The sequence below is a fragment of the Pongo pygmaeus genome, chromosome X, assembly GCF_028885625.2.
Source record: "Pongo pygmaeus isolate AG05252 chromosome X, NHGRI_mPonPyg2-v2.0_pri, whole genome shotgun sequence".
NCBI lineage: Eukaryota > Metazoa > Chordata > Mammalia > Primates > Hominidae > Pongo > Pongo pygmaeus.
The window spans coordinates 66,744,377-66,768,541 of record NC_072396.2 but is presented as its reverse complement, the minus strand read 5'-3'; the positions used below and the strand labels follow the sequence as shown (position 1 = coordinate 66,768,541).

The 24,165-nt window shown below is 42.0% G+C and overlaps 2 protein-coding genes across 15 annotated transcripts in view; both read left to right on the top strand.

Moving 5' to 3' along the window:
- ARHGEF9 (Cdc42 guanine nucleotide exchange factor 9) overlaps positions 1-24,165 on the top strand; it is a 160,016-nt gene that overhangs the window by 14,596 nt on the left and 121,255 nt on the right. For 2 of the 14 annotated variants that reach the window (XM_054471709.2, XM_054471703.2), the window contains exon 1: positions 17,258-17,377. The exons of 2 other annotated variants lie outside the window; for them this stretch is intronic. In XM_054471709.2, the coding sequence (XP_054327684.1) occupies positions 17,369-17,377 (9 nt within the window). In that variant the 5' untranslated portion in view covers positions 17,258-17,368. Of the gene's footprint in view, positions 1-16,339; positions 16,529-16,560; positions 17,378-24,165 lie in introns of those variants that run through there. 10 more of the 14 variants (XM_063660642.1, XM_063660643.1, XM_063660645.1 and 7 more) reach the window with 10 other exon arrangements.
- Positions 17,022-17,201, top strand: LOC129024569 (uncharacterized). The gene has a single exon (XM_055019507.1). It carries the CDS (start codon positions 17,022-17,024, stop codon positions 17,199-17,201), a length of 180 nt encoding a protein of 59 aa, XP_054875482.1.

Sequence of the window (24,165 nt, the reverse complement as noted above, 5' to 3'; positions counted from 1 at the left end):
AAGAAAGAGGTTTAATTGGACTTACAGTTTCACATGCCTGGGGAAGCCTCAGAATTATGGCAGAAGGCAAGGAGGAGCAAGTTACATTGTATGTGGATGGCAGCAGGCAAAGAGAATGTACCACCAGAGGAAATGCCAGGTACTTATAAAACCATCAGATCTTGTGGGAACTCACTCACTATTATGAGAGCAGTAGGAGGAAACCACCCCCATGATTTAATTATCTCCACCTGGCCCCACCCTTGACAAGTAGAGATTATTACAATTTTAGGTGAGATTTGGGTGGGGACACAGAGCTAAACCATGTTATTCTGCCCCTGGTCCCTCCCAAATTTTATGTTTTTACATTTTAAAACCAATTTTGCCTTTCCAACAGTCCCCCAAAGCCTTAATTTATTTTAGCATTAACCCAAAAGTTTACATTTTAAAATTTGAGGCAAAGCAGATTCCTTCCGCCTATGAGCCTGCAAAATTAAAAGCAAGCTAGTTACTTTCTAGATACAGTGGGGGTACAGGTATTGGGTAAACACAGCCATTTTAAATGGGAGAAATTGGCCAAAACAAAGGGGCTCCAGGCCCCATGCAAGTTTCAAATCCAGTGGAGCAATTAAATTTGAAATCTTTAAAATGATTTCCTTTGATTTTATATTTTACATTCCAGTTACGCTGATGTAAGAGGTGGGCAGTTAAATTTTAAAGCTTTAAAATGATTTCCTTTGACTTTATATTTTACATTCAGGTTACACTGATGGAAGAGGTGGGTTTTTATGGTTTTGGGCAGCTCCACCTCTGTGGCTTTGCAGGGAACAGCCTTCCTCCTGGCTGCCTTTGTGGGTTGGCATTGAGTGTTTGCAGCTTTTTTAGGTGCAAGATGCAAGCTGTTAGTGGATTTACCATTTTGGGGTTTGGAGGACAGTGGCCCTCTTCTCACAGCTCCACTAGGTGGTGCCCCAGTAGGGACTCAGTGTCGGGGCTCGACCCCACATTTTCCTTTCACACTGCCCTAGCAGAGGTTTTTTATGCATCCCCCGCTCCCACAGCAAACTTTTGCCTGGGCATCCAGGCATTTTTATACATTTTTTGAAATTTAGGTAGAGGTTTCTAAACCTTAATTTTTGACTTTTGTGCATCCGCAGGCTTAACACCACATGGGAGCCACCAAGGCTCGGGCCTTGCACCCTCTGAAGCAACAGCCTGAGCTGTACCTTGGCCCCTTTTATTTATGGCTGGAGTGGCTGGGACACAGGGCACCAAGTCCCTAGATTGAATACAGCAGAGGGACCCTGGGCCCGGCCCAAGAAACAATTTTTTCCTCCTAAACCTCTATGCCTGTGATGGGAGGGCTTGCCATGAAGACCTTTGACATGCCCTGGAGACACTTTCCCCATTGTCTTGGGGATTAACATTTAACTTCTTGTTACTTACGCAAATTTCTGCAGCCTGCTTCGGTTTTTCCTTAGAAAATGGGATTTTTTTTTTTTCATTGCATTGTTAGGCTGCAAATTTTTCAAACTTTTATGCTTTGCTTTTATTATAAAACTGAATGTCTTTAGCAGCACCGAAGTCACATCTTGAATGCTTTGCTGTTTAGAATTTTTTTTTCACCTGATACCCTAAATTATTTTTTTTAAGTTTAGTTTCACAAATTTCTAGGGCAGGGGCAAAATGCCACCAGTCTCTTTGCTAAAACATAACAAGAGTTACCTTTGCTTCAGTTACCAACAAGTTCCTTATGTTTATCTGAGACCACCACAGCTGGACTTTATTTTTCATATTGCTATTAGCATTTTGGGCAAAGCCATGTAACAAGTTTTTAGGAAGTTTTTAACTTTCCCACATTTTCCTGTCTTCTTCTGAGCCTCCAAACTGTTTCAACCTCTGCCTGTTACCCAGTTCCAAAGTTTCTTTCACATTTTTGGGATTTTTTTTAGTAGCACCCCACTCCCGGTACCAATTTACTGTATTTGTTTGTTTTCACACTGCTGATAAATACATACCTGAGACTGGGCAATTTACAAAAGAAAGAGTTTTAATTGGACTTACAGTTTCACATGGCTGGGGAGGTCTTACAAGTATGGTGGAAGGCAAGGAGGAGCAAGTTACATTTTAAGTGGATGGTGGCAGGCAAAGAAAAAATGTACCATCAGGGGAAATGCCAAATGTTTATAAAACCATCAGCTCTCATGAGAACTCACCCACTATTACAAGAACCATATGGGGGAGACTGCCCCATGATTTAATTACCTCCACCTGGCTCCTCCCTTAACATGTGGGAATTATTACAATTAAAGGTAAAATTTGCGTGGTGACACAGAGTCAAACAATATTGTATACATTAGTACAGCCTCTATGGAAAACAGTATAGAGATTTCTCAAAGAACCAAAAGTAGATCTTCCATTTGATCCAGCTATCTCACTACTGGGTATCTGCCCAGAGGGAAAGAAGTCATTATATCAAAAAGACACCCACACACATATGTTTATCACAGCACAATTCACAATCGCAAAGATATGGAATTAACCTATGTGCCCAACAATTGATGAATGGATGAAGAAAATGTGGTATATAAACACCGTGGAATACTATTCAGCCATAAAAAAAGGAATAAATAATGTTTTTTGAAGTAACTTGGATGGAGCTAAAGGCTCTTATTACAAGTGAAGTAACTCAAGAATGGAAAATCAAATACTGTATGTTCTCACTTATAAGTGGGAACTAAGCTATGGGTACACAAAGGCATACAAAGTGGTATAATAGATATTGGAGACTCAGAAGGGGAAGGGTTGGAGAATGAAAAATAAAAAACTACATATTGGGTACAATGTACAATACTTGGGTGGCTGGTGCACTAAAATCTGACTTCACCACTATACAATTCATTCATGTAACCAAAAACCACTTGTTCTCCAAAAGCTACTGAAATAAAGAAAAAGTGCCTTGACATGCATGAATTCATGTAATCCTCACAACAACACTCTCTCTACTTTAAAGGTGGGGAAACTAAGGCTGGAAGAGGGGTAATATCTTCTCCATGCAACTATCTCCAAACAGAGCCAGAATGAAAACCAGGTGTGTAACTCCATAGTAGTTATTTGGTCATTACTCTTCTCACTTGCCAGGAGTGAACACTGCCCAGCCTCCTTCATTCTAGAGGTGAGGGGTACCAGGAATAAGGTTATAAATGCAGTATGTCTTAAGAAAGATAGCTTACCTTTTCCAAGCCAGCATTTATGTTGTGCCAGGCACTGTTCTAAATGTTTCTGCATGTGTGTCTAATACAATCTTCTCAACAATCTTATGAAGTAGGCACAATTCTTCTTTTTTTGACTAAAGAACTTTATTAACCTTTGTCTCAAACTTTATTCCCAGGCTTCTTCATCTTAATGAGCTGCAAAGGGTGAATTGTTTATAAGCAAAAACTGAAAAGAGCTGCAGTGTCCAAGGGGCTTGGACTTAAAAATTTTAGAGAACTAGATTTTATCAGATCCATAAACAAAAATTTTTTAAAAGCAGTCATAATATAAAATAGCAGCTCCCAGTAACTTCTTCAAGTTTTATCTTCTTCAGAAGTTGACTCAATTCAGTTTGCCTCATTCTTGGAAGCCTCATCAAAATTTTCTACAATATCTGGAACTTCATCATCATCATCCTCTCCAGTAGCAAGTGGTGCTTTCCATCCACATATTGTTTAGGCAGAGCTTCAGCCAGTCTCCTTAAACTAGCCAAACTGCACCAAGCTGGTTTAAGATGCTGCGTAGCATTTCTGTCAGCTGCTTTGTCACAGCATGGCCTGTAATGGTGAAAGTGTTCACCGCTAGAGATGCCTAAACTTTAGGGTTGTTAAAGTGGATCACTGTTCCTTGGTTTGTAAACATATTCACCTCTTCAATACCAGAGACATTGTTTACCTCTAACTTCGTTAAGGAGAACTGAAGTTTTTAATCATCTGCTGTGGCTGTTTTATGAACCACCTCCTTCTTTCTGTGAGCAGTTCCTTTCCTGCACTTTGGTGGGTTTTCCTGGCCCATGATTGTTTCTTTCATCTTGTTGGAGTGGATGAGGGGCCGCGTAGGGGACTAGGGTTGGTGATCAGGGGTCTTGGATGGCTCAGCTGAGGTTAGGCATGCACACGCAGAGACACAAGATGGGAGATAGAGGGGCACAGTTCTTTAGTGAGGAAAATGCAGGTAGGGCATGGAGGAGAGGGACACTCAGTTCATATGCTGAGAAGACTCAAATGACTTTTGCCCTTTCTTCTTTCACCATTGTACATTCCAGAGAGGATGAAAACTCAGAGAAGTCCTTTGAGTGTTTGTGAGGTGCATACATCGGGGTATGTAAAGGCAGTGATGCCTGACAGAATGCCTTTTGTAGACATAACAGGCACTCTGTTACTGTGAACCTCAGGCAACCTGTAGCCATCAAGCCTGGAGCTGGCCCTAGAGAGGGCAGAGGCATTGGTAGCAAATGACTCTTTTGGCCCAGGTAAAATGCCACTGAACCAGCCAAGCAGTAGGGTGAGGGGAACAGGCTGAAACAAGACACTTCAGAAGTCATTCCTAGAAAAATTACCTAACTCCTCTGGATATCAGTTTATTCACACACAAATGGGGCCTTTCCCATCAGAGAAATGCAAATCAAAACCACAATGAGATACCATCTCACACCAGTTAGAATGGCAATCATTAAAAAGTCAGGAAACAACAGGTGCTGGAGAGGATGTGGAGAAATAGGAACACTTTTACACTGTTGGTGGGACTGTAAACTAGTTCAACCATTGTGGAAGTCAGTGTGGCGATTCCTCAGGGATCTAGAACTAGAAATTCCATTCGACCCAGCCATCCCATTACTGGGTATATACCCAAAGGACTGTAAATCATGCTGCTATAAAGACACATGCACACGTATGTTTATTGCCGCATTATTCACAATAGCAAAGACTTGGAACCAACCCAAATGTCCAACAATGATAGACTGGATTAAGAAAATGTGGCACATATACACCATGGAATACTATGCAGCCATAAAAAATGATGAGTTCATGTCCTTTGTAGGGACATGGATGAAATTGGAAATCATCATTCTCAGTAAACTATCGCAAGAACAAAAAACCAAACACCACATATTCTCACTCATAGGTGGGAATTGAACAATGAGAACACATGGACACAGGAAGGGGAACATCACACTTCAGGGACTGTTGTGGGGTGGGGGGAGGGGGGAGGGATAGCATTGGGAGATATACCTAATGCTAGATGACGAGTTAGTGGGTGCAGTGCACCAGCATGGCACATGTATACATATGTAACTTACCTGCACATTGCGCACATGTACCATAAAACCTAAAGTATAATAATAATAATAATAATAATAATAATAATAAAATTTAAAATAAAAAAAACAAAAAAAAACAAATGGGGCCTTTCTCCCTCCCTCCATTTCCTCCTCTCAGTGTGCATGCACACACATTCATTCAGTCATTCAGTACTATTGAGCATCTGTTATGTAGCAGGCACTGTTTTAGGCACTAGATGTGTGTACAAAACAGACAAAACAGATGGTGTACAAAACAGACCAAAATTCTGTCTTCAGGGAACATATATTCTAGAAGGGAAGTTATATGCTAAGTAAATGACTAAATATGTAATATGGTAGTTTTACATGCTAAGGAGAAAAAATACAGCAGGGAAGAGGGATAAGAAGTATGCATGTGGGTGGTTAAAATTTTAGGTTCCTATTTCCTGCTGCATTTCCCTCACAAGGTTGTCATGAGGTTGATATGTGATAAAAAGCCAAGTATTTAGGAAGCTGTGAAGTTCCATTTACATGTAAGGTGCAGTTATTCTTGGGCGATAATTTTTTCTAGTTTCTTATTTGCTGTTCCCTTCTCCATTAACAGTATAGTAAAGCTTCAAGAATTCTGGCCGGGAGGGTGGGAAACTCAGGTTCTAGGCTTCACTCTAGCATGACAATTTTTAAAAATCCCAAATGTATAGAACTGTACAGATTCTAAAACACTTTTCCCGGAACTGGGTCTTCTGGCTGTTAATCCTTTGTTCTTTCCACTCTTCCATGAAGCAGTAAGAGCAGTGGCAACTCATTTGCTTCCTCAGAAACAGTCTTTCCCTTCTGGAAAATGGGAATGATGAACCACCCCACCCCCACCATTACCCCTTTCCAGTCTCCTTGGGCTTTTGTGAGGTACAAATCAGATAATGCTTATGAAACAACTTTCTATGTCATAAAATAAGATTGTAAGGGCTGGTTGCTAAGGTTGCTAACATCTAGAGTTGGTACTCCTGCTTAAGCGAGGGTTTTTTTTTAAATTTTTTTTATCCTTGTTAACTGGGTGTATGTGTGGAGTGGGGAGAGTGAGCCTTTGGAACTGGTGCTACTTCCTTTCCTTTCTGAGAAGCAGCTGAGGGGAGCGGGGGCAGCACTGAGCCCCAGCGTCTCCTAGAAATAGGAATAGTTACATGGAAACAATTGGCATCTCATGATAGACTGGCAACCACTGATGTGCAGCTCATTTTGTCCACTCTGCTTTTGGGAGGTGGGAACTGGGACTCATTTCCTGAAACTTAATACACAAATGACTCATGGCCTTTAAAGACCTCCACTTGCCCCTCTGATACAATCTCATTTGGAATGCTGGGGGTGGGAAGGGGGAGCCTTGAATAGGTGAGATCTTCATTTAGTACCTCACCTTTTTCTGCTATGACAATTCTTTTGTGTTGTTTTCTTTTTCTTCAACTTTTAAATTCCAGGGTACATGTGCAGGATGTGCAGGTTTGTTACACAGGTAAACATGTGCCATGGTGGTTTGTTGCACAGATCAACCCATCACCCAGGTATTAAGCCCAGCATCCATTAGCTATTCTCCCTGATCCTCCCCCTCCCCCAGCCCCCCCAACAAGCCCCAGTGTGTGTTGTTCCCCCACCATGTGTTCTCATCATTCAGCTCCCACTTATAAGGGAAAACATGCAGTGTTTGGTTTTCTGCTCCTGCATTAGTTTGTTGAGGATAATGGCTTCCAGCTCCATCCATGTCCCTGCAAAGGACATGATCTCATTCCTTCTTATTACTGCATAGTATCTCATGGTGTATATGTACTACATTTTCTTTATCCGGCCTATCACTGATGGGCATTTGGGTTGATTCCATGTCTTTGTGATTGTGAGTAGTGCTGCAATGAACATACACATGCATACATCTCTATAAGAGAATGATTTATATTCCTTTGGGTATGTACCCAGTAATGAGATTGCTGCATTAAGTGGTATTTCTGCTTCTATATCTTTGAGGAATTGCCACAGTGTCTTCCACACTTGTTGATCTAATTTACATTCCCACCAACAGTGTAAAAGCATTCCTTTTTCTCCACATCCTTGCCAGCATCTGTTGTTTCTTGACTTTTTAATAATTGCCAGTCAGAATGGTGATGAGATGGTATCTCATTGTGGTTTTGATTTGCATTTCTGTAATGATCAGTATTGTTGAGCTTTTTTCATATGTTTGTTGGTCGCATGAATGTCTTCTTTTGAGAAGTATCTGTTCATGTCCTTTGCCCACTTTTTAATGACGTTGTTAGTTTTTTCCTTGTAAATTTGTTTAAGTTCCTTGTAGATTCTGGATATTAGACCTTTGTCAGATGGATTCATTGCAAAAGTGTTCCTCCATTCTGTAAGTTGAACTATGACAATTTTTGACATACTAACTGAATTTTTCATTCCATAGAGTACTTTCAAATCCATGATCTCATCATCTCTTTGACAGGTATTACGTCTTCTATTTATAGATGAGGAAACTGAGGCTCAGAGAGGTTATGATTTGCCTAAAGCTAGGCACATATAATCACACCCTCAAATAGTAGTATTTATTATCATTTACTGAGCATTACTATGTGCTGGACATTGTTCTAAGTACTTTACAGCTTTTCACTCATTAAACCCTCATGAACACCTACCCCTGTTTTGCAAATGAGGAAACTAGGTGACTGAGAGTCAGGGGTTTGCTCGAAATGAGGGACAGCATGAGTATCATGACATTATACCATTCTCCCTGATTTAAAGATGAGTAAAGTGAGGCTCAATGACATTAAATAAGTTGTTCAAGTTCTCACAACTAGCAATTGGAAGAACTAAGGTTGGATCTCAGTAGGCTGGCTCTAGAGCCTGTATTCTTAGCCATTAGGCCATATACTGCTTTTAACTCTTAGGATCTTCCTAGCTTGATAAACTGAAGCACGGGGTAGGGGGAGGGGGTGGGGAAAGAGAGAGAGAGAGAGAGGACTTATTAAGATCACATAATGGATTTAACATTTTTAAATTTAATATATTAATAGATAATATATTTATGTGCTAAAAAATCAAACTATAAAAATGTGTACAGTCTGTCTCTCTATCTACCCATCAGAGATCACAAACTTAATGGCTTTCTATGTATCCTTCCAGAGTTTCTTTATGCAGATATAAGCAAATCCAAATATATTTTTCCCCTCTTCTTTACCTAAAAGATCACACATCATAATACTAAATTTGACCCTTTAACAACATGAGGATTAGGGGCCCCAAATCCCACCCTCCATGTAGTTGAAAATCAACGTGTTACTTTTCACTCCCTAAAAACTTTACTAATAGCCTACTGTTGACTGGAAGCCTTATCTATAACAAACACAGTTGATTGACACATATTTTGTATATGTTTTATATACTGTATTATTACAATAAAGTAGCTAGAGAAAATAAAATGTTATTAATAAAATCCTAAGAAAGTGAAAATATATTTACTATTCATTATGTGGAAGTAGATCACCATAAAGGTCTTCATTCTCAGTGTTTTCACATTGAGTGGGCTTAAGAGGAGTAGGAAGAGGAGGGGTTGGTCTTGCTGTCTCAGGGATAGCAGAGGCAGACGAAGTTAAGGAGGTGGAATGGGAGGCAGGAGAGGCAGGTATACTTGGTATTAACTTTTATTGAAAAAAGTCCCGGTATAAGTGGACCTGTGCAGTTCAAACCTGTGTTGTTCAAGGGTCAACTGTATTCTGCATCTTGCTTTTTCCACACTGCATATCTTCAAAATCTCTCCCTGTCAGTCCACAGAGAGCTTCAGCAGTCTTAGCTAGGCCCTCATTAATTTCTATAAGCCCCCATCTATTTATGTGTCCTGCACACTTCTCTTCTTTACCAATCTTTGGGGATGTCCAGCCCTTTCTTAACATCTTCACTTAGAGTCTCATTGCTAGACTATCTTGGCCTTCTACAGAAAATACAGTTCCTCAAAGTGAATTCCTTAGTCTCCCTCCGACATATAATCTAGCCTCTTACAAACTCCCCAGCTATACTTACCTCCTTTCTTGCTTTGCAATTTCAACATATTACCATATCCTGGCTATCTACCTGCCCACCTACCTGCTTATCTATGTGATTCTTGTTGAGTACCTCTTATAAGCAAAGCTCCATGCTTAATTTGATGATGAGTGATTAGTGTCCCAAATGTCCAATGGCTTGCGTTCAAATAAAGCTTGTAAACAAATACACCTGGACATGGAGATCAGAGGGGCTTAGCTGACTGAATGAGTTATGAGGCTCAGGAGTGGAATTATCCAGGAGATTAGGCTCTACAACTAAACACTGGGTTCTGATACTGAGAGAAATGTTCACTCCCTACCACAGTCTTGAACTGATGCATGATTGACTTTAGCTGCCCCAGAAAGATCCTGAGCTTGACAGAAAACCATTGTACTTCCTCTAAAGGGGCTTTTAGACCTTTGCTGCTCTTTTCCAACCAGTTCTTTCTCTACCCTGAGTAGAGCCAGATGGTCTGGCCTACTAGCTTGCTTGAAATAGAACTGAAAGAGGCCTAAAATAAATGTGAAATAGGCCCAAAATAGATTCATGTGAAGGAACAGAAGGAAACTGCTGTTTCCTGGGTATTTACTCAGGTATTTATTCAGTCATTAGCCACAGGAGGGTGGTATAGGCAGTTTTTCTTGAGGGAAAGGTTTCTGGGTGGTGGTTTAGGGTGGCAACTATGTCATCAGAGAACAGAAAACTAAAGAGATCTTGAAATTCTCAAACTGTAATCTTTATAGTACCTTTTGGAGGAGTACTTACTAATGAAGGCCCTTGGGGTGGGAGAAGGGTGAAGATTGGTATTCTCAGGCTGTAGCAGAGAATACTTTCCATAACAAGACTTCCTTTACATTTTACATTTCGAGTCCTCAGGGCTATGCCTTGCTCTTCATTCACTCATTCATTCATTAATTTAGTTATTCAGTCATTAAAAATATATTTATTGAGTGCTAAGCACTATTTTAGGTGCTGAGGATACAGATATGAACAAAGCAATGTGCTTTCATGGAGCTTACATTTTATAAAGGAGACAATAAATCAATAAACAATAAAAATATATAATATTTTAGGCAGATGTAAGTCCAGCCTCTGCTTCTTGGTAGCTGTGTGACCTCAAACAAGTCTCTTGTCTTCCCAAAAGCTCAAACAGCTGACTTATTTTTAGTGGTAGATTTTTAAAAGCATTGGTAGTTTTAAATCTTCAACAGCCTTGCCAAAGGTGTGGCAGGCATACCCTTGGTTTCAGGTGGTAACCTGCACAAATGACCATGGGTGATTTGTGGCTTTGGAAAGCCAGGGCTGAGGAGCTAATCATTCCATGAGAGGGTCTGGGATAGTAATGCCCTCAAATTCACACTAGTTCTCAGGTATGAAAGGCAGTTCAATAGATTATGATAATGATAGTTAACACTTACAAACTGCTTTGGAAGAGTGGCTTTGGAAAGAGATCTCAATTCAAATCCTGCTACTGCTTCCTCAAACTTGTATGGTTATGGGCAAATGATGTAAACACTCTCAGGTATAGTTACTCTTTTAAAATAATGATAACAATTTCTTCTTCTCAAACTTCTAGGGATAATTAAGTAAAATAATATGTTAAAAGGCCTAGCACCATGTGGGCCCAAAGTAGGTGAGTAGGTGTTTCCTTCTCCTCCTCCCCCTCACCTTTCATATACTGTAGAGAGGATACCTACACAGGGAGGTTGGGAGGAGATGATCTCTTTTTCCCTTTTGAACATAAAATTATTTATTTGTTCTGTAATCATCAACAACTTTATTCATTACCTGATTGTGCTTGGGATACTTACTGTATGACATTGAAATTATGTGCATCACTGATTAGCTCTCCCACTAAACTGTAAAATCCCTGAGATCCACTCTGTATCCCTTAGCTGTCAGAATAAGGGCTTATTGAATTGAACTGATTTTGGAGGAGTAGTGATTTCTGTGCTGAATAATTGAACTAAACAGGAGTTTTTGTCCTTAGGGGGCAGCCTGTCTTAAATAGAGATGATACCCATGAACATGCAAGAGCATCTAGTTGTATCAGTAGCTAAGACAATAAACAGACAGGATTCAGTATCTGTAGACTGTAGCAAGCATGAGGGACTATGAGGAAGCTAGGGTAGGGGTTGGATGGGAAGTGAGCAGCAGTGGGGATTGGGACAAAAAAATGGAACTTTGCCTGGGAGTGCTTCCTGGCAGAAGTGGGTCTTTGGGAGCTATGCAAAACATGAGAAGCAAAGGACAACCAGGAATTTTTTTTTCCCTGACAGAAGGAAAAGCTTTGAGAACTAGGGATCTTGGGTTTGGGAGGTAGGCCACTAAGGCCCAAATCAAGACACTGAAACAGTTTATCCCTTTGACCTAGGAGACATCATATCAGATGTTATTGAAAGATGGGACATGTGTCACTTATTGGCATTTATATAGAATAGTTTTTAATAGCAGACTCTAGAGCTAGACAATTTGAGTTTACATCTGCACTCCATATCTTACTAGCCATGTGACCTTAGGCAAGTTATTTAACTTCATTCTCTCTCAGTTTCCTCATCTATAAAATAAGGACAATAATAGTACCTACCTCATAGAGTTGTTGTGAGGATTAAAACAGTTTATGTATGTACAGGGCTTCAAACAGTGCCTGCCACAGAGTAAGCAGTTTGTAAGTGTTAACTATCATTATCATACTCTATTGAACTGCCTTTCATATCTGAGAACTAGTGTGAATTTGAGGGCATTATTATCCCAGACCCTCTCATGGAGTGATCAGCTCCTCAGCCCTGGCTGTGGTAGAAGTAGTGACAACATCTGGCTCAAAGAGATGGAAGAACTTTCTACCATCTGAGATTGTCCCAAAGATGAAGGGGCTGTCTTGGGAGGGAGGAACTGCCCCATCATTGTAGGTGTTGGAGCTGAGACTGGATAACCAATTAGTGGGGATGTTGCAGAAGGGATGGCAGGATGGAACTGGAGTTGTGCTAGACCAAGAGATTATCTAATTCCTTGAGACTTGTCAGCAAGAAGGGATAGATCTGGGGAAGGGGTATTGCTACTCCAAATGTAGAGGACTCCTCCATTAAAAAAAATTGTGAGCAAAGTTGATTGGTCACATAACTCAGAAAGCTACCCACACATGGACAGGGCTGGTATCAAATCCCATGGTCCAGGGTTTGAAATCTCTCAAAAGTACTTTTGAGACTTAAGATACAAGGGCTTTGGTTCCCACTCTGCCAGCAATTAGCTGTATAATCTTAGACAAGTTGCTTCCCTTCTCTGTGAACCTGGAATATAAGGGCTTCGATTTTTCTCTGTGGTTCCATCAGGTCTTGCCTTCTGTGGTTGGAAGATATGAGTCTTTGAGTGGAGACCAATGGATGAAGGAGACATTCATGCATCCAATAGGTGTTTGTTATGAAGCACCTGCTAAGTGTCAGGCACTGCGCTGGGCACAAAAGGAGAAAGCAGTGAACAAGACAGTCATGGTCTCTGCCCTCCTAGCTTCACAGTCCAGTAAAGGATACAAACAAGAAAAAAATACAATACTGTTTAATAAATGTTTCAAGAGGATGAAACGTAGGATCCTATGGGAGAGGACTATCATTCAGAATATTGTTGAGGAAGAGAACATTAGAGAGAGCCTTCTGGAGGTGGTGGCACCTCAGCTGAGCTTTGAGATGGGGAGCTGGAAAGATAAAGCAGCAGTTTATATAGGCCCTGAGGCAAGAGAACCTCGTGAGTTATGAGAACTACTGTAGGTTCTATGTAGCTAGAGAATAGAGAATGAGAGGGCACTGGTAAGAGCTGAGGATACAGAGGCCAAAGGACATCAGATTGGCAGGACATTTTATGCCACACTACAGAATTTGCCTTAAATGCGCCGAGGAGCTATTGAAGGCCTTTGAACAGAGGCATTATATAAGTCAGGTTTCAGCTGCAAAAATAAACCACTGTAGTTCTTTTCAGAAGAAGGAGTTTTAATATAGAAAATAAAGTGCTTACAAAATTGGTGGGAGGGCTGGAGGGGCAAGCTTTAGGCTATGCCTCCAAGAACAATGTCAGGGTAGCTGCTCTCTCTGACAAGCAGGAAGATGAGGTGTCAGGGGCTCTAGGAGCATGCTGCCTTGTCTGAAATTTAGGAATGAGGAAGCTGCCACAGCTCTAACCATCTGTTGGCTAGAGTATCACTATGCCTACCAGATCCTCAGTGACAGAAAAAAAAAAAAAAGTCCCATTCTCTGGCTCTCAGAATGCACAAAGCCAGTGGCTAGACACTGGAACCTACGGTAACACACACAAAAAACCCCAACACTTTCACCATTGTGCTTTCCAACAGAAGCAACAGAGACATGACTTCTGCCTCACCAACCACCTCCTTCTAAATACTGTGCATGTGCATGTGATTGGCATCACTATGTCATATCCAGAATGCTGGCTGTAAAGGAATCTTGGAAATGCCAGTTTATTGTTGTTGTAGTTTTTTTGGTTTTTAGCTTTTCAGCAATATAGGAAGGCAGGCTAGAAGGAGTGGATCCTTAAAAACCAATCCAGAGTATCTACCACAAGATTGACAAGAGCAAAACTGCTTTTGAGGAAAGAATTTGGGCAGAAGATTAGAGGCTTAATTGGGGAGGGAGAGCAGCATAAGATAACTGGTAATGAATTGTGATGGATCAGAGACTATGAGGAACTGATTAAAAGTAGTGACAGCAGGGAGAGAGAAAGGGACAAATGAGAGAGATTAAGGAGGAAGAGGATTAACAGAACTAAAAGACTTGTTGGCCATCAGTGAGGTGAAGGAGAGAAAAAACTTGTAGATATTTTCTTGGTTTCTGGCTAGTTCAGTGTGTGACTGCCATTCCCAAGAGACAAAGGACTGAGGGGAAGAAGGAAACCAGCAAGAGTGGGAGGAGATGACTTCAATTTGGGACTTTTTAAGTTTGATATGCTTGTGAGATACTAAGGAGGAGATATCCAGAAAACAGTAGAACCTTCATTCTGGGGTCCAGGAGAGCTACCTTGGAGTCAACAGCAGCTCTCTGCTTACGTGCAAGCAAGGTCCTGTGTCTGTTTTGTTTCCCAGTGGTGGTCTAATTTTGTTGAAAGGAGGTGCATCAATGTGCAATATAGGTGGTAGTTTAAGCCTTGGAAGTAGATGAGCCCATTCAGTGCAAATGCAGAATGAGAAGAAAAGGGGACTGCGATCAGAAGAACTCAGAAATCATGGCATTAATGACTGGATGAAGAAGAACCCATGCAGGAAGTGAAGACAGCATAAACATACACGTCATATGGATGGTGTTCCCAAGGAAAAGGAGCATTTCAGGATTGAGGAAGGCATCAGTGGAGTCAAATGGGAGAAAAGTTAGGAAAGGTAAAGATTGAAACTTGGCCATGAGATTTAGTAACAAGTTGGTTGTTTTTTTTTCTATTCACAAGAGGTTTCAGTTTTCTATAGGACAATGAGGGTAAAGCCAGGATGCAGTGGGTAGAGGGGTCAAAAGATAGGGAGGAAATAGAGACAGGATAAGACTGAACTTTCAAAGACTAGGAGAAAGATTGTAGTTGCTTATATTACGGTACTGTCCTGATCACCAGTATCTGTCTCAACATAATCTAGAAGAGTAGTTTTCAAACCGTTTTGACTATTACTTGCTATAAGAAACACATTTCACATTACAGGCCAGTACATTTATATTTATATATAACTGAAACAAAAGCATCATGAAACAGTATTTACCCTAACTATATGAACATTTTCTATAAATGGAATCATACAAAAGCCTTTTTCTCACATCTTTTATTTACCATGTTTTCAAAGCTCATCTATGTTGTAGCATGTATCAGTACTTCATTCCTTTTTATGGTTAAATAATACTTCATTGTATGGATATACCACATTTTGTTTACCCATTCATCAGTTGTTGGACATTTGAATCGTTTCCATCTTCTGGCTATTGTGAATAATGTTGTTATAAGCATTCATGTATAAGTTTTTGTGTGGGCGTGTTTTCATTTTTCTTAGGTATATACCTATCTGTTCAGTCATATAATCCTATAATATAAGAGCAAAAAGGCTCTGAGAGATCTCCTGTATAAGGGAATCCTTGGTTTGAAGGCCCAGGGAACGAATGAAATTGTTTTTTTCTGAGGTGAGTGTTCTGAGGTTTAACTGAATTCTCAGATAAGTCTAAGTCCTCATTGACAGGAGGGAGACAGAAGATAGACCCCTGAGAGGAAAAGGTTTGAGGTAGGGCTGAGAGTAAATTTGAAACCTTCTGGTCTCCACTCCATGGCTTTCCCCCACTTAGCTCCAGATACCAGGTCACAGAGCAGGGCAATGATTACAAGCAGAGTGCAAGTTCTACAGAGGATTTTCCATGGCGAATGTTTAACCCTATGCTGGCTTCCCTTCATAGTACCCAGAATGCTGGAAAAGTGCAAGCTAACTGTCCTAGTCTGAAGAAACTATAATTAAGAAAGGAAATCTGACCAGGTAAGGGCAGTGGTATCCGGGAAAGCCAAATAGAATTGGATTTTGGAAATTCTGTCGTATGTCCCTGTGATTCTGTCCACAACACTGGTTTGTTGGCTTTTTATAGCTAATTGTGAGTTGCCTGTAAATTCTTAGGCAGTGGCCAAAAGCACCTTTGCTTCCTCCTTGGCCCAGGCTCCAAACAAAGTGGCTGCTAGGCACATGCATTCTCCACAGCTACCTATCCTTTTTCCCCCCTATTCCTTCTTTCTCCTCCCCATCCTTTTTTCTGCCTTTCCCCACAATTCTCTTTCTTCATTATCTTCCCTCTCTTCTCCTTCCTCCTCGTCTTTTCTTCTTTTTCTCCCTCTTCACGTGATCTCCCCCCCTGCATCCTATTGGGTCCCTTCCCTCCCTCTTTCCCAGTCCTTTTCCGCTCCATCTCCTTATATACCCCCTCTATCCGCCCCCAAGAAGCTCCCCACCCCCAAACCAGAACTGGTGGCTGGTGACTCTCGCCGGTCTGTGGAGAGCGAGCTTGCTTGGGAGCCTTGAGCCCTCTGATTGGCGGTCGCGGCTAGCACGCCAGCGCAAGTCCCGCCCCCGAGCAGCGAACGTGCTACTGCGGCATCTGTTATTGGTCGGCGGGTATGTCAGTGGCTCTGGCCGCGCCTCACGCAAGCGCCCGCAGTCGCTCGGTGAATAAAAAGGCAGCCTATGGGCTAAGCGGGGGATGGGGAGAGAAGAGGGATAGGGCCAGCAAGGCAGGGATCGAACGAGTGTCTGGCAGCCGGGAGCCCAGCGAAGAGAGCGAGCAAGCTTAGGAAAACGAGCGAAGTAAAGGGAGTAGGGGAGACTGAGACTGACCGGTAGCCAGGCAGGCGGACGGACGCACGCCCGGACAGACTGAGCAGGCGCCGGAGAACCACTCACAGGTTCCCCCCGCCTTTCCCTTTGAAAGCTAGGATTTTGCCTTTCCCGTGGCGCCCGAGAGAGAATGCTGGACTCTGCCGACTTCAGCGCAAGCTAAGATTTCTCAGCTAGGGACAAAAGATCAGCCCAATCCTGAGAAAGGGGGAACCAAGCACCCCGTCCCCATCCCCCTCCCCTCCCCCGACTAAACTCGGGCGCCAAACCCAGCCCTTCCCTAACCACCCTACTTCCTCCTCTCCTTTCTAGCATGGTGGCTGTATGGACAGTCTGACAGAACAGAGACTGACATCTCCCAATCTGCCGGCCCCCCACCTGGAACACTACAGTGTTCTGCATTGCACCATGACCCTGGATGTGCAAACTGTAGTCGTTTTTGCCGTGATTGTAGTCCTCCTGCTTGTCAATGTCATACTCATGTTTTTCCTGGGAACGCGCTGAATGGAGTCCAGCCACCTGAGCTGTCGCGAACTCTCGCTTTGATTTCATCCCGAGAGCCACCGAGAAAAAAAATTCACAGACAGACAGGGAAAGAGAGAGAAAGAACAAGCTTTCTTACTCAGGGGGGAAAACGTTTTGAGCTTCAACATGGCCTCGCTGTGATATGTATGACGTTGGTATATTATCTCTCCCTAAATCTTTTGTCGTGTTTTGTCTTTTAAGAATGCCTGCGCGTATAGTTGCCTATTGCTTGAGTGAAATTGTTGATGAAGAAATGCTTTCTATTTAAGTGTGCATGCGTGTGTGCATTTTTAATCTATGTGGCGTTCATGGAGCAAGCTCTGCGTCCTTAAACAGTGGCTTTGCTGTCTGTGGTGTCTTAACTCATTTCCTTGAAGACTACCTTTAAACTCTATCAGGGAATTTTAGTCAAAATTTCTCTCTTGCCATCAGGAGTGCATTTGGGTTTGAGGGGAAAAGGGTTTGTGGAAAAGCATGATGAATATTTGACATCGTAGGAAAGACAGTCTTTGCACTGGATATTTAGAGGGAAAATGATGCAAGGAATGGATTTAGGGAAAATGCTTCTTTATAGTCTCTAAGGAGAAGCAAGAATTTGGGAAGTGACACGGGTGTGTTGTGCTGGCAGTTGGTGACTGTGTCCTTTGAATCTCAGTTTGCTCTCCAGGGTTCACAATTTTCAATTTTGAAAGAAGCCACATTTAAAACACTTCTTGAACCTTAAAGCTTTAAGATATTTAAAATGTCAATTTCCTTGGAATCATTAAATAGTATGTGAAAGCATTCTCTGATTTTTTGAACTGGCAAGAGAGGACTTTGACAGGAGCTATTTGGGCTCCCTTTCCCAAAGATTGTACCCCTGGATTTGAGTTTGGGGATTTTGTCTGTCTCATAAAAAAAAAAAAACCCACAAGAAAGAAAAACCAGCTCTTTATCCATCTTGGGAATAATAGTATTTGGATATGGCTCCTTTGGGATAATCTCCTTTGCAATGATGTTCTTGAACTACATTTTAAATATAACTTGATAAGGCTGATGAGAAAGTGGTGATGCTATTGTGTGCTCCCCTGTTTGTTACTTTAAGATCAGAGGTCTCTGTAATTGAAACATTCCCGTAACAAACTGAAAGTCTGTAATGTGCTAAATTAAGAGTTATCAAATTTTGGTGCTAAATTTGACCACCAAAACCCAAAAACGTCTAGATGGAAAGGGATGAGAGCATGGAAAACATGAGCTGGAAGCAACATTCCAGTTTGAGATATGACTGCTTGTCTGTATCAGATGGTGTTGGTGGTTTCTGTTATTATTGCTATTGCTATTATTTTTATATTTCTGTTTCCTTTGAGAAAGCTCTTGGCAGAGCCAGGAAAAAAAATGTCTCTCATGCCAGTCTGTATAATACTTGTTTTTTTGCGTTTTGGTTTTCTTTCTCCCCTGTTAATGTAGGCAGGCCTTCCCCATTCCATTGCTTACCTGGCTTGAAATAATGCCATTTATGGCTCATGTATTATAGCAGTGAATCAGGGCACATACACATCTACACACATGCTCCCCCTCCACCCATGTGGGTGGCTGTTCATGTCTGATGTGCAAATCTGCTGGCATTATGCTGTCAAGTTCCATGTCCGGTTGTTCAGTCTCTTTGGAAATGATTGTGAAAGGAGAGGGGCTGTGAAGGGGGCCTTTGAAATTGTCTTGGCCACAGGACCCAGAGAGTATTATTTAATGGCGTCAGAGGGGATTTTGGGCCTCAAAGCATGCTGTCCTTGACTTGGTGTGGGTGAGAAGCTGAGGTTTTTGTGAGATTAGTATCATGGTGTAAACATGATCTGGGAGGTTTGCTGGCATTGATTCTTATTAATTACTCTTTGATCCGTTTGTGGAGACCCCCGGATGGAACTGAGAACCTATTTCTTTGCAAAGATAATTTAGTGATTTTTTTTTTCCCCCCTTAGCTTCAGTGTATTATTTAAAGTAAGCTTATATCTTGTCTGGGCATTTTGTGTTGGAGAGTAGGGAATGGCTCTATGCTGGGCAGCTGCAGACCTGATTTTTTGTTTTGTTTTTTGTTTTTTCCATTCAGCAGCTGTTTGACCTTGGACAATTTTTTTCCTCCTTGGTGGGTTTGGGATTCCCAGTAACATTGGCATTTTTTGCTGTCTCCACTAGGTGACTTCTAAGTTCTTGCATTTTATGATTTTATGACCCCTAGACACTTGAAGTTGGGGGGAGGGTGGGGGGGATGAGCTGGAAAGACAAGTGAAAAGGAAAACAAACTGTTAATCAAAGGGTGATGGGAGGAGGAGAAGGATATCTGGTACTAGAGCCTGGATAACAAGTTTAAGGGAAGGGATTTTTTTTGCCTAGTTATTTGGGAAGGAAACTGGGACAGCAATAAGGGAATGCTTTTTGACTTTTTTTCCCCCAAGGGGAGAAGGGGTCTCTGAGACTAGTCTTTGATCTAGGTTTATGACTTAAGTAGTGTCACGAAATGCCTTCTCCTCTGTGAGCCTGACAGACCTTTGGCAGAAAGCCTCTGGGAATGTATGTGTGTGTGTAGGGTGTGTGGCAGTATGTTCATGGGGGTGTGTGGCGGGGAGCACACTCCTGAGTGTGGATGCGGGGTGTGGTGGTAGGAATGAAGAAAGACAGTATTGAGTTCCACAGTTCTGAATAGCCTCCTTGTGCTAGGACCTATAAGGATTTCACAAATGCTGGGATGGATGGGTATCACCCATGCCAGTCCTCTTTTCACCACCTAAAACCCCTCAGGCTAAGGAGGTGTCTTGAATGAGCCCTTCCATTAGTAATTTAGCTGTTGAAATGGGTTAGCGCTTTTAAAATTGTCTCCAGGCAAATAAAGGGATGTTGCTAGCCAGATGGCAGGCCACCATCTAGCAACCAGAAGGGAATTTGAGAGTAGAGAACAAAAGGTAGCAGTGTGACTTTTTACTTGTGTGAATCCTAAAGGTTTGGCATTTCTGCTTCAGACTTGTGAGGATATTTTTCTCTAGCAAAAAGAGAAAAGAGTGGGAGAAAATGAGAAATGCAGCCCAGAGAAGCGGAACCCTATGCATTTTGACTTGTCTTCTTTTTTCCTTCCTCCTCTGCCTTCTCTCTTAATCTTTCTCCTTCTTCCTTTCTTCCCACCCCTGACACCACCTCCTCCTCCCACCTCCCCACTGTAAATGGGTGAGAAGTAAAAAAGAGAAGAGGACTTTTCCTCTCTGATTTGTCCCAACTTTTCCCAATAAAGCTCCTCCATTCCCTTCCATCCTCTCTGGCCCCTTTGAGTAGAGGATAAGCTTTTGCTATGTAGGAGGGGCAAAATCCCAGCTTAGGGATTTTGGCTCCTGGATCCCCATCAAAGAATTAAAGAAAATGCCCTCTACTGGTATCCTAGCAACCCCTGTATCACTGAGCACCCACTGAGCTCCAGAGCCCACCCTTTAAAGGCCCAGGCACCAATAACTCTAGAAAAAGGGGACTAGAGCCTAGCAGGACTTGGAGAGATGCTTTTGGGGAGGGAACAAAGAAAGAACAGAATCCCAATTTCCTGCAAATGCCTCGGAAACATGTCCACAGCAGACATGTAGAGCCTAGCCTCATCCAGCTATGCGATTATTTATTAGAAAACTCCTGGTTTCAAATTCCTTTCTAGTCAGTCCCATCTCCTTAAGATTAACTGTGTCATTTTACTGCCTAGCTTTAGTGCCAGAAGCTCTGCCGGTCCTGAAAAAACAATTTTTTTCACCCTAACTTTTGGCTGCATCAGGGAGGGGGTGAAGTGATATCTTGGTGGGAACGAACTGAACAGCATTCTTCTTCCATTGAGACAGCCTCCATCTGTCAGAACCTGCAGTGTGCTTGTGCAGTGTGCCCCAATTTTGTCTGTGGCTTGGGGAATCCTGATCAGCCTAGCTTTATAGAATTTGGGAATTTTTCTTTCTGTGGTTTTGGTGTAGTAGTTTCTGACAGAGGAGGCTGGACAAGTTGAAAGAGCAAGTTTGATAACGGAGCTGGTCAATAGGGCTTGGACCCTGGCTCAGAGACTCTCACCCACCGGTGTGTGTGTGATTCAGCTACTAGGGAGCTGAAAGATCCCAGCAAGGCTGTAGGTGAGGTGCTCTTCTGCCCTTGAGGTAAGGCCCAGATTGGGAGCAACCAGAGGGCACAGTCTGGTGGTTTGAAGGATGGTAACAAAGCATGTCTTCCTCTTTAGCCTTTGTCTGCCATCTCAGTTTCTGGTCCCTTGACCTGCAGAGTGCTTGCTCTGGGCAGGGATATAAGAATTGAGCCTTTTCTCCCAAAATAACTGCCTCCTCAGAAGACCTCCTACAAGGCATCTGGATCTTGCTCCAGTGGCTTTGCCCCGAGAAATGGGATGGAGGAGGGGAATCTTGGACTCTCTAGCTCTTATTTCCAGCTCTGCAACTTGTTCTAGGCCAACTGAGTCTCTGGCTTTCCAAGAATCCTTGATGAAAGTTTAGCTTCTCCAGTATCTGCCCAGAGTGTCTCCTTCTGTCTTAGGTGGATCCAGCTCCGTAGAGTATTTAGTCTATTGTACTTTGCTCTAGCACCAAAGTACAAAGAGGAAAAACTAGAAGGGGAAGAATATAGAGGGGAAAGAAGTCTCAGGAAGCAGTCCAGTAATGACAATACTAATAACTCCTTATGAGTGCATGGGCCTATAGAGTTTATGAAGGAATTTCACATCCTTTCTAACTTGAGCATCACGTCAGCCTTGTGAAGTGGGTAGAGATTATTGTGATTCCCAGTTTTACAGATGAGGAAAGTAAAGGTCAGCAAGATTGTTGGGATGGGAGTGGGTCTGCCTTTCAAATAGAGAGGAGAGTCAGAGTTGGTCATTCCTAGCTAGTGTGATGTTGAATGTAGGGAGGGAGGGCCTGACATGGTGGCTCACGCCTGTAATCCCAGCACTTTGGGAGGCTGAGGCTGGTGGATCACCTGAGGTCAGGATTTCGAGACCAGCCTGGCCAACATGGTGAAACCCTGTCTCTACTAAAAATACAAAAATTAGCCGGGCATGGTGGCACGTGCCTGTAGTCCAGCTACTTGGGAGGCTGAGGCAGGAGAGTCGCTTGAACCCAGGAGGCGGAGGATGCAGTGAGCCGAGATCGTGCCACTGCACTCCAGCCTGGGTGACCGAGCGAGAGTCCGTCCCAAAAAAAAAAAGAAACAAAAGAAAGAAGGGAGATTTGGGAGTCATCCCTGAAGTCATACTAGCTTCCTCAGCTACTCACATTTTTAATAACTTTCATTTGTATAGCACTTTTGCTCAGAATTTTCGTTCTATAAAATGCCTTTTTGTCTTGAATATGCATCAAAGAGTTCTATTTAGTTTTATGAAAACTCACTATTTGGGATCTTCAAGGTGAAAGGCCAGTGTGAATTGCTGAAGCCTAAAATACAGAATGTTTTGAAGGAACTGTAGTTTTAATACAACTGTTCTTCTCTTTGAAGCACACTTATTTTTCTATATTTCTTTAAAAATCTGCTGCCTAGAACTGTTCATGCTACTCTAGGTGCCACCTGACTGAGATCAAGTGCAAAAGAACTTTGTTTTGTCTGTGAAATGTCTAATAATGCAGCCTTCTACTGATTCTCAACCCTCACTGAACATTCAGATCACTTGCAAAGCTTTTTTTTAAATACCCATGCCAGGTCCCCTATCTGAGAGATTCTGATTTAATTTTCATGGGCTAGATCCCAGGGAGCTTTATTTATTTATTTTTTAATTTAAAGTTCCCTAAGGTGATTCAAATGTGCAGCCAGGGTTAAGAGTTAGCCTTTTGAGCATGTAGGTCCAAACCCTTTCCTGTCTAGTCCAGTCCTCTACTCTCTTGTGAAGTTGGCCACTTTAGGGTTTTTTGAACCAAACTTGCTACATTTTATCTTGATATGTTGGTCCATTATTCTAGCTTTCTGTGGATTTTAAAATTTTTTCTTCATGCTGTGCTACAAATTAGCAGTCCCTTCTAGCACTGCATCAGTTAAATTCTGTTTGTTTGGTTGGACTATTCTTCTAGCCTTTGGGAGGTTTTTATTTTTTTTCTTCATGTCACACAACAGGTTAGCAGCCTCTTCTAGTGTTGCATTATTTGAACACTGAATAAATGTCATTCGAGTCGTTGATTCAAAGAAACGTTTACTATGATATGATTAATGCTAGCTCTTCTGTCACCTCACCAGAGCCCCTCTTGGAGTTGGGACTTGATAATTTTTGTATGTATCTGGTCAACCAGTGCAGACTGCACCTGGCTGTGCCAGCATTTATCCTACCAGGGTGTTAATGTGAATAACATAGCATGACAGATTTGTTGTATGCTTTGTGGGCATCAAGATATGCTAGGTTCATAGCAAGCATCTGCCAAACTGATAGCCCCATCAGAAAAAGGAGTATAAGTTACTTAGCCTCTTACTCATGGTAAATCTGGTTGCAGGCTCCAGAGCTTCTTGTTTTCTTTCTATGCCTACAATGCAAATGTTTCTAAAGTGGATTCAGAATTTGGCTGAGGGTCAGTACTACAACTGTAGTTTCTGTGTATTACTTTCTCCTCTTTGAAAAAGCAGGACATAATGGATTTAGCTTTAAAACAGAATATATTTTGTGCTCAAAGAGTTCCGGAAACTCTTTGTGTATGTTTCTCTTGTTGTTTTGCTTAATTGTTTCCATTAACCCAGTGGTTCTCATCACTGGCTGCACATTGGAATCACCTGGAATATTAAGAGTAACAACAATTCCTAGAATCTTTGGGAGAGATCTGATTGAGATGGTCGTAGTGGTTTCCTGGCATCAATATTTTTCTAAAAGTTCCCTGAGGTGATGGGAATGTTCAGCCGGGGGTGAGAATGACTGCTATGGAATGCTTCATAGGAAATGTTAGCTCAGCCTGTCTGACTTATCACACATGTGACTAGG

Excerpts from the sequence above, each read along its gene's own strand:
- LOC129024569 (XM_055019507.1), top strand. The coding sequence starts at position 17,022 with ATGGACAGTCTGACAGAACAGAGACTGACATCTCCCAATCTGCCGGCC.